Below are 16,208 nucleotides of genomic sequence, written 5' to 3' on the forward strand. Positions count from 1 at the left end.
TTTGCCGTGTGGTTGCGCACCACACACTGTATGACCAAAACTATTTGACCCGTGATTTTTTATCGCGTGTGTGGGGTCTCTCAGGTTGGGAAAATCGGCCGACAATTTTAAAATCGTCCCGTGTGAACCAGGCTTAACAGTTCTTCTTTGCTACTATTAAGTCAAAGTCAAAAGGCATTAGATTGCCCCCTATAGGTCAATCTACAAAAGCTCACTCTACAACAAAGAGTAAAGATGATACAAATTAAAGAATGTCCCAATTGCTTTCACTCACTCACTTTACTTTCAGTCTCCACTCTCCAGTAATTAGATCAAATTAATTTTTTTGGACGAAGGAATACTTCCAGAGTTGATCATACAAAAATAACTGGGTTGATCATGTTAAAATCACATCGATCATCTGGGTTTAATAGCGTGCAATGACTATATTGACAGAAATGGGGGATTGATAAACATGCTGAAACAATAAAAACATTCAACATTTTAAACATTTTTAAAAATCCGATTCCGATTATTCCTCTGGCAAAGCAGCGGCAGCTCTTCATTAAGATCATGACTGACTGTGATTGTACAGCCGATCGCCTCGTTCAGATAATGTTGCAAAATTAAAATAAAAAATGACACATATAGTATCATGTAAGTCTAAATTAACTGTTTTAAAGATTGACGTTTATTGTAAGGTTCAAATAAGTTTCATTTCTTGTCTAAACTGCGTCTGGCCATTATTTTCTGTCAGTCACGCGGGGAACACTGGGCGGGGATTTAAATTACGTCCACCTGTGAATGAATGCAGACACGATGGCTGGATTGCGTTTACATTACAATGAGATCCGATCACAATGCATCCTCGACTACCTCCGAACCTGGAAACGCTGATCGGATAACATTCCGATCAGAAGTGCGTTTACACTTGTCTTTTCCATGTGTATGTGGACAACATCCGGATACAGGTCGCATGTTAATTCCAAGTGTAAACAATGGGAACAAGTAAACGCCGGGAACAATCACGCCCGGGCTCGGACCGCAGCAAACGAGCCCAGGGTAAAAGCCCCCTATAATCACTAAAGTTCAAATTTTAATAGGAATTTATGTGTACACAACATCCTTAATGTATGAACAATTGCAGCAGGTATTTTTTATTTATTTATTTATTTATTTAAATTTGCCTGTCGGAAATTCTTATACGTCATTGACTAACACCAAGCAAGTGTTTTTTGGACATTTTGATACAAAATTCTTACACATTGTACCTTTAAGATGGCAGATCCGCCCCTGGGGCCTCATTTATAACCATTGCTTATGCACAAAACAGGCCCTGTGTCACGTTGGTTGAAGCAGAGGAAGAAGCAGAATCCAGGTGCAGCGGTCTTTTATTAAATAAACTCAAAACTTCACAAATACAAACTCATACGCAGAAATAAGACTCGGGAACGGAACAACCTACATAGTACAACGTTAAGAACTGACAAAGACTTGACTAGACACAGGGCTGGACAAACCGGAGAGTTAACAAAATAAGACGAGACACACCTGAACAGAACTATGTAACCATACAAAAAAACAGGCAGGGGCGGGGGAAGACAGAAGACTTAACTGAACTAATAAACAGATAACCAGAAACCGACAAGAACAGAAATTAAAACAAACTGCCAATTTTACACCCGTTAGGCAACAGTTTAAAAGAATGATTTAAACTATGTTTTTCAGCTGATATACACATTTAGATTAAATATGCCATTCTCATTAATGGAGTTAAGCACTTAAATTACATGAAATCGTTACTGAGATTGTACACAATTTTTTTATATTCTAATAAATAGAAATATTTGTTGTGGATGCGACTTTTCCTGTGGCATGCTGTGTTTTGATGTTTTAAAGGGTTAGTTCACCCAAATATTCTCATTAATTGAGTCATTAATTACTCACCCTCATGTCGTTCTAAACCCGTAAGACCTTCGTTCATCTTCGGAACACAAATGAAGATATTTTTTATGAAATCTGAGAGCTTTCTGATCCTCCATTGACAGCAACGTCAACTTTCTCCAGATCTGTCTCTTATTGAAAATGTATGGCCCATCAAGGAGAATCAGATGACGACATGGACTGTTGAGCATCTATCTTGTATCAGGCAAGATTGGGCAAAAAATCCCCTTGCAAAACTTCTTTAAAAAAAAAGAGGGAAAAAAAGCAATTAGTATCCCCAATTAGGCTATACAATTAGTAATTCCCAAATTATTAAAAAGCATAATTAAAAGGAAAGGTGATGTGAAAGGTGAGTAGTAAATGGCCTCTGTCACAACTTTTTGGAGTGTGTTGCAGCCATCAAAATTAGTTTATATTTACAATTAAAATACAATTAGAACTAATTTGGTCAGTAAAACCACTGAAAATCTTTTCTTTGTACTTTAGTAATTTAAATAGAGGTTAAACAGAATTAACAAATCACAAATTCTTGATTTTATAGCATTTAACAAAATGTCCCAACTTTTCTGGAAATGGGGTTGTGCTTTGTATTATTAATAGGTAGGATTTATTTATGTGATTAATTTGAACAGTTGCACAACATTATATTGTAGGAAGCTGTCTGATGTATTTTGCTTCATGACCATTGGGGACCGAAGTTATTTTTTTTAGCAAATTATCAGCCATTGAAATGTATATACGCTCAGATATTCTATGAATTCCTAATTGACCCACTGACCCTCTTTTCATTCATGATGTGAGCCAGGCACAATAATTAATCACAGGTTTCCATATCTTATAAATATTTATACAATTATACAATCTCTATTGGCTAACATTGATATATTTTCAATATTTCTAATCTGTTTCCCTCATTTTTAGGAAAAACTGAAAGTTTAAAAGTGCAAGATGTTGAATTTTTGTAGGCCTGTCGTCCCCCAGTCATGGATTGGGCATTCCTCCATCCAGCAGCAGCTCGGCGGAAGAAGGGAGGGGTTTGTGCAGCGCAGCCGGGACACTGAGGCTCGATGCAGCCTCCGCCGATACATGAAGTAGGGCTGTCTCCAGACCGCAATGGCTATGGGTCTAACGTCGAAAAAATCGTCTTCTAGAAACGTCGGCGTGGAGCGCAAGAATCTCATCACCATCTGCAGGTAGCTAGTTTATTGCATGACACATCGAACTGATCTTCGCGACACCAATCGTGTTTTCATTTAGATAATCTCTCGTTACCTAGTAGCCTTTATTATTATTATTATTATTATTATTATATATTTTATTAACTAGGACATACGTCATATGACATTGCATATTTTCTGATTTACATTCTTGTTTATAAACGCTTAATATTGAAGATGAGGCCCTTAAGGACGTTGGTCCCTTATTTCATTCCAGCATCCATGACGTCCTTACATCCATCCGACGATTTTCAAGCCGTGGACGTGACATGCATAAACCACACTATGACCTTCACCCTCACAGAGCATTTCACAAAGATGTTTCACATGATTCTGTGATATTTTTTCAAGAATGAGTTTGGTAAAAGAGATGAATTTGGTTGTATTGCTGATAAGGTTTCTTAAATAAGGGCTACATAAATAAATACAATCATAAATTAAAATTAGCAGTAAAAGCTATTTCTTTTATTTTATACTATTTATATTTCTATCAGAGTCAACGGGAAATCAAAATTGATCTTATTTAATTTCGTAATGCATGTTCCTCTTCTTTTTGTGAACAATTGGTCCATAGAATGTTATTCATAGTCTATAATCGAAATCGATAACCATAAACTTATCTCTTTATCTGAAACAACTTTCTGCTGTACTTTAGACGATGATGGTGTTACTGTTAGCCAAATAAATATTAAATTGATCTCCTTACATTTACTGTTTATGAATGTCAAATGCATCTCACATTGAGTTACACTTTTCAAATAGTATATACATACATTTTTCTCTATTATCTGATTGATCACCGAATCTCACTATAATTAATGTAATGTCAACTTTGTTTTGATTGCATCATTCCTTCATCATACCAGTGAATAAGTCAGTCTACTAAATTAATACTGCTGTCTGAACCTCAGTTAAAAGTAGTCATTAACAGATGTTTTATCAAATCAGGTATTAAAAGTTATTCTGTTTTAGCCCTCATCGGGAGATTCACATCATAAAGGTCTTGACTTAATGGCACATAAGTCATTGCATCCATAGATTGGAGAGTCTCAGCCCTGTGCACATTTTGTCCCAGCACACTGTGCAACATGCAATGGTGAGTCATGACCGAAGTTTATGAGGCTGTTCTGCACGGCTGTATGGGACTGCACCAGAGCTGCACTTTACCGGTCGCTTGGTACAGCACATTAAGTGGATGTTGAATAATTCATGTTTCGGGGCGCCCCAGGCATAGGCCATGTACAGTTGCTGAATGGACACAGAACACTGTCACTCCTGTTGGGACAGCAGCACCATTGTGTCGTCATAATGTAAAAGCAGTCAAAGAGATGATTGTGTTGTGACAAGCTGTTGTGACATCATCATCCCCATCTGTTTGCATGCAGAAAATAAGAATATGGGTTCTAGTCCTAAACCTAAAATAGACCTACAAGAAAAACAATCTTCATTAATGTCAGCTCATATTTATTAATCATACAGCACTGTGGTTAGAACCAAACTTTCTGAGGTTCTACCATCTGGACGGCATAATGTATGAACTGTTAAACACATGAAATACATGCTATGCTAATGCATGGTGAAAAAACGTACAAGAAAGAATTACAAAAATGGACTTCAGACCTCACAGATTATTATAAACACAAAGACGCTTTTGTTGAATAGAGCAGAGGCCTTTTTCTGCTACCCACATCCCTCGTATGACCGCTCCAGAGTTGTTTGTAACATTGAACAACAAGACACACAGGACGAAGAACTTGACAAGTACAAAAATATTTTTGAATCTTCATTAATGGCTGCTAGCAAAAAAAAATGAAATAGTGCTTAATTAAATATAATCATGATTAGCTCAGATTACTTGATGCTCTTAGGGACACGTAGCTCAGAGTAGCTAAAACCTCCCTGTAAATCCTCTGGTACATTGAGATCAGGAGACATTTCATTTCCTTCACCCTCAATCATCAAACCCTTACCCCCATTGTCGTGTCTCTCAGTCCGACAATGTGATGCCCATTTCTAACCAATCTAACTAATATATTAATCTGAAGCATCTTTGCTGAAACTGAGAGCTGTTGACATTGTGGAGAAGAGTTTTGACCAACAGACACATGATTAGTTTCACTCTCCATAACCCACGCACTTATCTCAAAGTTGAGCTCCTTCTGCGCTAAGATCAGAAGCATTAGTGATGTTGCATTTCTGCTGCCTATTTTACAATGGTTACACATATACAGTCTGGATGACTGACATAACTATAGACAGTAACACAGTTTCAGTTTTCTACTTTTTCAGTTTTTACACTCACACTAAACAAATGTCAGTTTCAGAAGGGCTAAATAAAGGTTGCATTATAAGGGCACTCATGATACGTTTACATGTTTGTTGGTTGGTTTTTACTAATGAAATACATTGAATGCACTGTAAGTTGTTTTGGATAAACGTTCTTTCCAAACATTGTTGTCATATACAAGGCAATAGCTCAGTACTTCAGACCATAAGATTTGTAACAGTGTATGGCAGTAACATCACCATTGTGTTTTATAAAGTTTATGAAGTGTAAAATAAGGCATGATGACTGCCTCCCAGGCCAAAGTCGAAAGGTAAGAGTTCCAGCGGTCAAAGAATGGCTCTTGTTGATGTCCCCATGTCTTGACTTTTTAAAATGGAATGGCCCGTTTTGCTTTTCTCCTTGAATAAGTTTTCCATACAGCTGAAGTTAGTAATGTAAAGCTGTGGACTCCGATGATTCAAGAACTCTGCAAGGATGAGCATTTGAATTCAGTGTCAGTCTTTGTATCAGTACAATCAACAGCTTTAGTTTTGTGTATGACTTGTCATCTGAATGATATACAAGAAGTCACTGGATGATGTCTTATGGGACTTAGTTCTCTTGATAATGTTTTGAAGGTTGTTGATGGTGTTAATTTTCTACTTAAATGTTTTTTTTTTTAATTTCCCCTAAAGGCTTTGGAGATCAATATTATGCAGAGATGTTTTTAAAAGTTTAAAAGAATTGGGAATCAATTGGCTTATTTTCAGTTCAATCTTCATCCTTAAAATACAGTTCCCTGACCATCTGATTTCTTAGGAACATGTAAAAATCACATTTGTTACCAAACATGTCTTGGCACCAGCTCAGTGGCCTCTGACTGGTTCCGTCATGATAAACTTAAACTTCTAATTCAGAGCAATCAGGCTGAATGCACAATTACACAATCAATCGTTATCACTTACTTATCTTCTCAGTCTACACATACCCAACCCATTTAACGATCCTATCCTTCAGTTCTAGGAAGCAATTTGTATTGTTATCTGTAAAATGTGCCACATTTAAACTTAATTTGAATTTGATGAAAGTTTGTATTCTCAAGCAGGGGATTTTTTGTTGAGCAACTGTTTAATGGAGGGGGGGGGGGGGGGGGGGATGCATGTCGATAATTAGCAGACAGCGCTGGTACTGCCTACAAAAAGGGTGAGGGAAAGGGGGTGAAGAGGTATATTAAAAAGTTCAAAACTGATCAGTGGCCTGTAAGCTTTAAAAGCTGAAAACAATCCAGAACCCTGAGAGAATTAGAGGTAATTCAGAGGTAATTCCGCGTGTAGTAAAATGTACCTTGAAAAAACTGACAAAAATCTTAAGAGCGAGTGCTATGAAGTAATATTTCTTAGAAGGGTCTGGTTTTTGGCCTATTACCAAAGCGGGCGAGACCAAGAAAACAAAAGCCATTTGTTAAGTGGCTGCACGTTTGTTTTTCAGTGTCAAATCGTACCAAGACAGTCTTGCTGAAACATTTCTCTATTACCATTTTAGCCCTCACCCTTCAGCCCTCACCCTGAGAACTTTCAGAGACCTGCACATCTTCATATGTGACCAGGCATAGTGTGCAATCCAATTATTTGGTTGGCTTCTGTTGGGAGTTGTCCTACTGCAATGATTAGCATTGTTCTCGGAGTGTGGGATTTACCTGCCCTTGTGGACCACCTCTGTGGAACACCTCTTGTGTGAGCCATAGAGCCAAGGAGAAAATCTAGACTCAAGAATGTTTATGATGTTTAGGGCATTCAAATCTAACTGAGCTGTCATTACAGAGGGACAAATTTTGCTCAGGTCAAATAATGAAGCAATGCAACAGCGACAATCAAACAACTACAGGTGACTAAACTGAAATCCATGCTGGAAAGATCAGTGATCCTTGTAGAACCTTGAAAAATCAATATTACATAATGAGAGGTATTAATTATCATAATTTAAGAAATTGCTGTATTGAATAAGTAAATCTATTATTGCTGCAAAAAATAGTCCATGGTATAACCATCATCCTTTGGAGCTGGATTCATTAATTACTAACCTGTATCTGGGATGTATTCCAGAGAAATGAAAACAAAAAAGAGACTTGGTCCAAAAGGGATTTTTTTTTGAATGGCAATTTTTTTTGCAAGATGCAATAAATTATCTCCACAGAAGGTACGCTGTGATGATGATGTTTCCTCAGCTGTTGGTGATATTTGCTTATGTTTTCTTTGTTTCCAGCTTGGTGAAACTGTCCCCCCATACCACTCCCAGCCTCCGGCACCCTCCCCAGATTTTGACTTACTCGCCATTAAAGAGTTTTCCTCTTGGGCATGAAAGCTTTTCGGAAGGACGTAGACTTGGTGCCTCGGCTGAATGAGGCGCCACCCATGGAGATCTTTGTCTTGCCACTGGTGATGGTGGAGGAGCCCAGGGATGTTGTGCTCTTCCCGCGGGAGATAGAAGAGTTTCCCATCAAGATCTTGGTCTTGTCTCTCTTGATTGATGTGCTCCCCAGGTTGAGGGCCGTCTTGCCCTCTGTGATACTGGTATTACCCATTGTGGAACCGAAGGGGGTGGTGGAGAAGCTCCAGGTAGTCTCCTCCAGCAGCCAGCCTAGCCAATCTTACCTGGAGCACGTTCACGGTTAAATTTTCTCTACTTTTCCTTGGGAATCTTGTGCTCTCCTGGTTCTACAGGATGAGGTTACAATGACTCATCGCGTGTCCTGGCAGCAACGCATCCCAACGCACACAGACAGTGCCTGGCTGGGTGTGACAGTCCAAACAGCTAGTGTCGGGATGGGACAAGAATGCTAAGCGTGGTGAGAGCAACCCCCATGCAGCAGCATAAAGCACTTGTTGAGCAGCTTAACGTGGGCTTCGCAAGGCCACATACCTCCCCTGTGTGCCTTGAATGGACAGAGGCTGCCGTAGGAGGCCTTAGTTCTATATGGGGGCAGAGCGGACAGTAGACCACATTGTACTGTCGCTAAAGCGAGGCACTAAAGAACACATTGTTGGGCGACACAATCGGGGGTGACATCACTCAGTTCCGTGGCATTGCGCCTCCCTAGAACTACTAGAAATGTCTTGACTTATACTGTACATGGTTTCTGAAAAAGGTGTCATGTTGACTGAGCCCAAGACTTTGAGACTCAAGGGTGTGGTCTCTTTTTTTAAATAAATCTTAGCCACTAACAAGGTTATGGCAGTCTAAAACATTTACTACTAGCTGTCAATGGGACAAGTGGGACCAAAGTCTTGAATACAACTGTACAGTCTGACAAGAGAAAGGAGGATTTTACCTAAGATATGTTTGTGATCACATTGTATAGTCTGACAAGCAACAGTGTGTGCCTAACTTAGGTAAATTAAAACCCTCTGAAATATTTTAAAGACAGACACATTAAAACAATGTTTTAACCATTTTAAAGGTCTATTTATTGACAATTCTGATTTAATCCATTATAATAATGCTGATTTATACTACATTAATGTAAGATTAAGAAGTCGAAGAATTAACAATGCACATTTTATTTGTAAGGCTATGGTTGAAGTTAAAACTTTTTACTATGACTTGGTTAGTACCAATTAACTGATACAATTCCATTTGCAAAACAATCTCAGATCTGGATTCCTGATCATTATCCAACTTAGACCCTTCTGCATGTGAACAACAATACAAGCCATTCCAGTTGTGGAGGTGCACACCCTCACACGTGCATGCATGCATGCATGTTCTCTTCATGGAAACCAGATTTGCGCCTGATCTCTGAACATGTTCTTTCAGACAAATCTTTATCTTAAAATCATCTCTATTCTCTTTCAGGGACAAAGACGCCATGCTCAGTTCCGAGCTAATTTAAGGTACACTTGCACTTCATTTTGCCTCTAGAATGCATTTGTGTGCAGTTCTAGAGCAAGCTGGCAAACACTTCCATCTCACAAGACATCCAACCTGCTTGAACACTCTACTTCAAAGTCAGTCTTTGTGGTAACATACACATATACTGTACATAATCTGTTTGCAGTTATATTTGTGTCTTTATGTCACAGATGAAAATCCCAGTAGAGATTCCATTGCGTTTCCTTGCCTCTTTTGAGGGAAGTCTTAACTACAGTGACAGACTTCTCCCCTTGACTTAAAGTGGCCTTGCTCAAAGAACTAGTAGTCTCTCCATGAGTGATTGTAGTTGTACCCACCACAAACGCAGTCTCTCCCTTCCTCAGTTTGGTCTTGCTCCTCGAAAGAACTGTCTTCCCCCATGACATTGCCTTCTTGCTTTTCATCAGTTTGATTTTCCCTTTAGTAAAGCAGGTCTTTCTCAATAAAAGACAAGCCTTTCCTTTTGAGGCTTTTGAGTCGTCCTCTTGATGTATATCTGTTGTCTTGTCCTTCTCAGTACTCTTTATTGCTGTTGAAGTCTTGGTCTTTTTTTCAGCGTTTGCGGATCTCCTCTCCATCTACTTGGTCCGGCGCTTGGGCATGAGGGCCTTGCGGAAGGAGGTTGTAGTTTTGCCTCGGCTGAAGCTGGCTGTGCCCAGGGATATGGTGGTCTTGCCTCTGGTTATTGTAGACTCTCCCATAGAGGTAGTGGTGACCCCACGGGTGATGTTGGACTTGCCCATGGTGATGGAAGTCTTGCCCCGGGCTATTGAAGAGCTGCCCACAGACAGGGCAGTCTTCCCTTCTGTAATACTGGTGTTCCCCATGAAGGCATGTAGGTCATCAGGTCTTCGAACTCTCAGTTCTCTCTCTGTTTCCTCTTCCCTTTGAGTGGGCTAGAGTCTTAGCATACCAGTGCCTTGCAGGTTTGACTGTGCTAGAAGAAAACTGTACACAGTATCGGGACAGCCCTAAATAGATCACACCACTATTTCAGCAAGTGGGTGGGTGGAGAAAATGAATGTGTTAGGATACGAAGGAGATTCGCTCACTATAGTGTTCTTTTAAAAAAAAAAGCCGCAGGGATTTGAATGGAACCCAGGCGAAAGGACAAAAGTCGCCACGCCGACAAGTAGCATAACGCTGTTGGCCAGGGCACAAGGACTCCAATTGTGATGGCAGGAGTGATAACGTGAACATTGCATCAAAAGGGCATTGTCTAGCACACAGGACAATTGGGATTGACCTCAGCAGTCCGCTGTGGCACCGCTCCCGAAACCGCCCGTCTTACATCAGTCAGAATGGCAGCATTGAGTGGGGCCTGCACCAATGCTAGTTTTTGTATCTGTAAGATGCTGATTATACTGTTAGCGAAGCGTGTTGTTTCATCACTGTGTGGCTATGTGTTTTTGATGAATTTGGAGTTTCCAAATCGGATCTGTTACGTAGCATATCTAGCGTAAATCAATTTTACTGCATTTCTCTCTCTTACTCTTTCTTTCTCTTTCAGGTTTTCTGTGAAGACGTTGTTGGAAAAGTACACTGCTGAGCCTATTGATGACTCATCGGAGGAGTTAATAAACTTTGCAGCAATTTTGGAGCACATCCTCAGTCACCGTTTCAAGGGTATACATTTACATAACTTCATTTACATAACTTTCTGTCAATGCCCAATGTGTGTCAAAACTCATGAATAATCTTTGTTTGTTTTTATTTTATTTTTTTATCAGGTCCAGGTGGTTGGTTCAGTTCAGATGGCCAGAGGAGTTTTTGGGACTATATCCGTCTGGCCTGCAGTAAAGTCCACAACAACTGCATCAGTAGCATCGAGAGCATTGAGAATATTAGCACGTCACGAGCAAAGGCAAGACACTTTCAACCTTTCAGCTTCAAACACTCTTATCTTTACCCTGTGAGATGATTAGCTAATCGGTTGTCAGTCCTGTATTTGAGTCTTTAATTACGTTCACACACAGTTCAGTTATTTACGGAAGTCACAACCATATTCTATGAACAAACTCGCCACTGTAAATTTTCAGGACTCACAACCGCATTCTTGGAAAACCTCACTGTGTGAACGGAACTGGACTGGACAACTACTGTAATCTAACTTGATTAGTTAGATTGCAGCGTAGCACAAATGCATGCCTACTGTGTGTTGTGGGTTTTCCTATGTTGTTTCGCTTTCAGTAAGTTACAGTGACGGAGAAATGTGCAGTGTGTCATCTGAAGGTTTTAGATCCAGTCACTGTTCTCCACTGGAGACAGTTTTGTGTTCAAAACGTGACTCAAATGCTCCTTTCTCCACCCAGATATAAAAGCTTCTGTCGGTTAATGAAGGTTTGATGCATTCTTTCGTGGCTCGATTGGACTTTGCTATCTATGATATTACTATAATATCACTGTCGCAGTGGTTAGGGGGGCACGGTGGCTCAGTTGGTTGCACTTGTCGCCTCACAGCAAGAAAGTCCCCAGTTCGAGTCCACAGTTTTGTGTTCAACACGCGACTCAAATGCTCCTCTCATGAAGGTTTGACGCATTAACTCGCGGCTCAATTGACTACTTGAGAGATGAGCGAGGAGTTCTTTCTGTGTGGAATTTGCATGCTCTCCACCTGTCAGCGTGGGTTTCCTCCAGGTGCCCCAGTTTCCCCCACAGTCAAAAGTGGATTGGACATTTCAAATTGTGAGTGTGAATGTGTCCCAGCACTCTCAGTTGTGTCAGGAAGGGCATCCGGCATAAAACCTGTGCCAAATCAAATGTGTTTGTGAAGCAGACTCTGCAAATGAGCGGGAATAACGCTAGGAAAATGGATGGACTGTCGCTGTGGTTACTGATAAGAGAATACGGGCTTGACTCCCATTGCACTTTCAATAGATGCTACTGTAAGTTGCTGTTTGAACGGGACATTTCGAGACTCACACCTATAAGTATCCCAAAAACTGACAGTGTGAACATAGGCTAGCTAGGTTGCAAAGCTTTTTCTTTAACTGTTCATTTTCTTGTTGTCATACAGGGCCGAGCCTGGATTCGTGTAGCTTTGATGGAGAAGCGTTTGTCTGAATATGTAGCCACTGCATTAAGAGACACTCGGACTACCAGGTCACAACTCTGGACTTGTCTATACAATGTTTTTTACAGCTGGCTTCATTATTTCCAAGTAATTTAATGCATTTGTAAATGTATATTTGCACTGCAGGAGATTTTATGATGATGGCGCCATTATGCTAAGGGAGGAGGCAACTGTTCTGACGGGTATGCTAATTGGACTCAGTGCCATTGACTTTAGGTAAAAACAACTTGCATAAATGAAATTTACTTAAATGTGAGATTTCTTTGCCACCAGCGGCACCAATGAGTGATATTATAATACTGACTATCTTTCTTTTTTTGCTACCATTAGTTTCTGTCTGAAAGGAGAGGTTTTGGATGGAAAGACACCTGCAGTGATCGACTACACACCTTACCTTAAGTTCACCCAGAGGTAGGAGATTTTAATACATTTTATTTCCTGAACAAACACAAAGTCTAAACCTTATAGTACCCCTTAATTTGTTATTACTGCTATTGATGTGGCCCTGCAGCTATGACTACTTGAGTGATGAAGAAGACCGCCGCAGTGTGGACAGCAGTGCCAGCGATGAGAGTGTAGCTGAGCATCCTTACATTCCTCTGGTCACGGACGAAGAGACCTGGAGCAACAAGTGCAAAAAGATGGAGCAAAGATTCAAGATTGTCTATGCCCAAAAGGTACTGGAAGTTTTTTAGTTCCAGGCACTGGGTGATTTGGTTGACCTTGTTCAAATTAAGTTTTTAGCTGTAGAAATTAATGAAAAAATAAATAAACAGCTGCCATGTTCCAAAACACAGCTGTCAGCAGTGGATTAAAAAAGAAATAGTGCATTCATATAGAAATAGTGCATTCATATCCTAATCCATGAATATGTGTAATTTTAGGGTTATTTAGAGGAATTGGTGCGCTTGAGGGAGTCCCAGCTGAAAAATGTTGAAACGGAGAACAAGAGGCTGGATGCTAAATTAGAGGATCTACAGGTCCAGAGTCAACAAGAGAAGAAAGAACTGGAGGCCATTATCCTGGAACTACAAGCACAACTGTATGCACACACACACACACACACACACACACACACACACACACACACACACACACACACACACACACACACACACACACACACACACACACACACACACACACACACACACACACACACACACTATTACACTTTCTGCATTTGTGCCAACAAGAAGTCTTTTTAGCTTTATTCTGGTATGTTTTGCAGCACTGGCATCATTCCTTGTGAGTCCTCTCATTTAGTAAAAGGCTTATCTATACCACTTATTAACCAATGGACAACTGCACAAGCCGTCAACAACCAAGGAAACGTAAAGCTGTTCCGTCGGTAAGCACTGAGTCAAAATTGGAAGACCATCACCACTCAGAACACCTCAGCAACTGCATAGCAATATCCTGGAAGTCACATATAGCATCAAGTTTTGCACAGGAGAGCACCACTCAGTCTAGTCAATCTAGTCATGCATTCATGTGTTTCGGTTTAGGAGAAGTTTTCACAGTTTGGACCTCTCAGCTGATGTGAGTTTGAACTCTGACTCTCAGAAGGAAGACGGCCATCAGAATGGAGACAACGCCTGGTCAGCAGGTAAAAACCACACAGATTAACATAAATTACAAGCCTGTCTGAGTACTGATTACTAAATAATCTTGTTTCTCTTCTCTTCTCTTCTCTTCTCTTCTCTTCTCTTCTCTTCTCTTCTCTTCTCTTCTCTTCCCTTCTCTTCTCTCCTCTTCTCTTCTCTTCTCTTCTCTTCTCTTCTCTTCTCTTCTCTTCTCTCCTCTTCTCTTCTCTTCTCTTCTCTTCTCTTCTCTTCTCTTCTCTTCCCTTCCCTTCTCTCCTCTTCTCTTCTCTTCTCTTCTCTTCTCTTCTCTTCCCTTCTCTTCTCTTCTCTCCTCTTCTCTTCTCTTCTCTTCCCTTCTCTTCTCTTCTCTTCTCTCCTCTCCTCTCCTCTTCTCTTCTCTTCCCTTCTCTTCTCTTCTCTTCTCTCCTCTTCTCTTCTCTTCTCTTCTCTTCTCTTCCCTTCTCTTCTCTCCTCTCCTCTTCTCTTCTCTTCTCTTCTCTTCTCTTCTCTTCTCTCCTCTTCTCTTCTCTTCTCTTCTCTTCCCTTCTCTTCTGTTCTCTTCTCTTATCTTCTCTCCTCTTCTCTTCTCTTCCCTTCTCTTCTCTTCTCTCCTCTTCTCTTCTCTTCTCTTCCCTTCTCTTCTCTCCTCTCCTCTTCCCTTCTCTTCTCTTCTCTTCTCTCCTCTTCTCTTCTCTTCTCTTCCCTTCTCTTCTGTTCTCTTCTCTCCTCTCCTCTCCTCTCCTCTCCTCTCCTCTCCTCTCCTCTTCTCTTCCCTTCCCTTCTCTTCTCTTCTCTTCTCTTCCCTTCTCTTCTGTTCTCTTCTCTTATCTTCTCTCCTCTTCTCTTCCCTTCCCTTCTCTTCTCTTCTCTCCTCTTCTCTTCTCTTCTCTTCCCTTCTCTTCTCTCCTCTACTCTTCCCTTCCCTTCTCTTCTGTTCTCTTCTCTTATCTTCTCTCCTCTTCTCTTCTCTTCCCTTCCCTTCTCTTCTCTTCTCTCCTCTTCTCTTCTCTTCTCTTCCCTTCTCTTCTCTCCTCTCCTCTTCCCTTCTCTTCTCTTCTCTTCTCTTCTCTTCTCTTCTCTTCTCTTCTCTTCTCTTCCCTTCTCTTCTGTTCTCTTCTCTCCTCTCCTCTCCTCTCCTCTCCTCTCCTCTCCTCTCCTCTTCTCTTCCCTTCCCTTCTCTTCTCTTCTCTTCTCTTCTCTTCTCTTCTCTTCTCTTCTCTTCTCTTCTCTTCTCTTCTCTTCTCTTCTCTTCTCTCCTCTCCTCTCCTCTCCTCTTCCCTTCTCTTCTCTTCTCTTCTCTTCTCTTCTCTTCTCTTCTCTTCTCTTCACTTCACTTCAGCTAAAGACAACACTCCCTCTATGCTCGGCCTTTGTGGTTCTTTGGCTTCTCTACCCAGCTGCAAGTCTCTGGCAAGTCTAAAATCCAGCGAGTATTTGGTCAACATCAGCAGAGAGCCAAGTCCTGCCCTTTCTCCCAGCTAGGGGGCGGCAAACTCCAACCAACAAGACACTGTCTCAACTGTACTTTCCCCAAGAGACATCACAATTGTGCAACCAACATCCAACGTTCCCAAGGATCTGAAACAAAACAGTGTGGATTGATTGTGTTTTATGGGTGAAGAAGGTGTTTAATCTGAATTTGGTATTTGTGAAGTATAAGAGCCCACGGGTACAGCAGCGTCCTAGCACCAAAGGCATAAAAGAATCAAAGTGATACACAAAACTCAAGACTTGGCAGTTATTCATTATACATAAATGCATTTAAAATTAACATGAACATATCTGGTCATATGTTAACCACAGTCAAATCTCTGATTTAGACATATTATTCCTTCCTATTCTTATCAACTTAGAACAAAAGATATGAGGAAAGAGAGAGACCAAGGGAGGGAGAAGGCAGAATCTGCTGCCTGTAGTTGCATGTGAAATGCGCTTTATTTAGGCTGTAAATGCCTTGGCTTACTCATTGTGTTTGTGCCTTTGACAGTTATATAATGTGACAGCAAGCATTTCAAGTGTTGTCAGCTAAATTCAAATATTTTGTCTTATTTATCTTACTGGTGTGTGTGTGTGTGTGTGTGTGTGTGTTTCAGTTTCTGTATATATAATTGCCTATTTTGTTATGTGGTAATGGCAGTGCTCTGCATTGTAATAAATGATTCTTATGTTATCTGAACTCAGACTTGTTTCTCAGAATATTGCAAAAAGCACATAAATCTCAAATTCTTATAATC

General features: G+C 40.5%; 1 protein-coding gene and 2 long non-coding RNA genes across 3 annotated transcripts; 1 reads left to right on the forward strand and 2 right to left on the reverse strand.

Moving 5' to 3' along the window:
• The first annotated feature begins 2,907 nt into the window (after positions 1-2,907).
• On the forward strand, positions 2,908-16,150 carry rundc3aa (RUN domain containing 3Aa). The gene is made up of 11 exons (XM_077212219.1): positions 2,908-3,116; positions 10,826-10,941; positions 11,046-11,179; positions 12,332-12,417; positions 12,515-12,604; positions 12,719-12,799; positions 12,900-13,065; positions 13,273-13,430; positions 13,620-13,739; positions 13,897-13,997; positions 15,314-16,150. The coding sequence occupies exons 1-11, from the start codon at positions 3,037-3,039 to the stop codon at positions 15,454-15,456; spliced, it is 1,275 nt and encodes a 424-aa protein (XP_077068334.1). The 5' UTR covers positions 2,908-3,036; the 3' UTR covers positions 15,457-16,150.
• Positions 4,588-10,256, reverse strand: LOC143721634 (uncharacterized). Its single transcript, XR_013196759.1, has 2 exons — positions 7,103-10,256; positions 4,588-5,893 (listed from the first exon to the last, which is right to left on the reverse strand). It is a non-coding gene; the product is annotated as an uncharacterized LOC143721634 (long non-coding RNA).
• Positions 5,757-7,987, reverse strand: LOC143721635 (uncharacterized). Its single transcript, XR_013196760.1, has 2 exons — positions 7,733-7,987; positions 5,757-5,893 (listed from the first exon to the last, which is right to left on the reverse strand). It is a non-coding gene; the product is annotated as an uncharacterized LOC143721635 (long non-coding RNA).
• Positions 16,151-16,208: the final 58 nt, after the last annotated feature.

This window comes from Siphateles boraxobius, unplaced genomic scaffold (genome assembly GCF_051911475.1).
Source record: "Siphateles boraxobius isolate OS27281-9 unplaced genomic scaffold, OSU_SipBor_1 66, whole genome shotgun sequence".
NCBI lineage: Eukaryota > Metazoa > Chordata > Actinopteri > Cypriniformes > Leuciscidae > Siphateles > Siphateles boraxobius.

Excerpts from the sequence above, each read along its gene's own strand:
- rundc3aa (XM_077212219.1), top strand. The coding sequence starts at position 3,037 with ATGGCTATGGGTCTAACGTCGAAAAAATCGTCTTCTAGAAACGTCGGC. Across the intron at positions 13,740-13,896 it reads AACGTAAAGCTGTTCCGTCG|GAGAAGTTTTCACAGTTTGG; the intron begins GTAAGCACTGAG and ends GTTTCGGTTTAG. Across the intron at positions 13,998-15,313 it reads AGACAACGCCTGGTCAGCAG|CTAAAGACAACACTCCCTCT; the intron begins GTAAAAACCACA and ends ACTTCACTTCAG.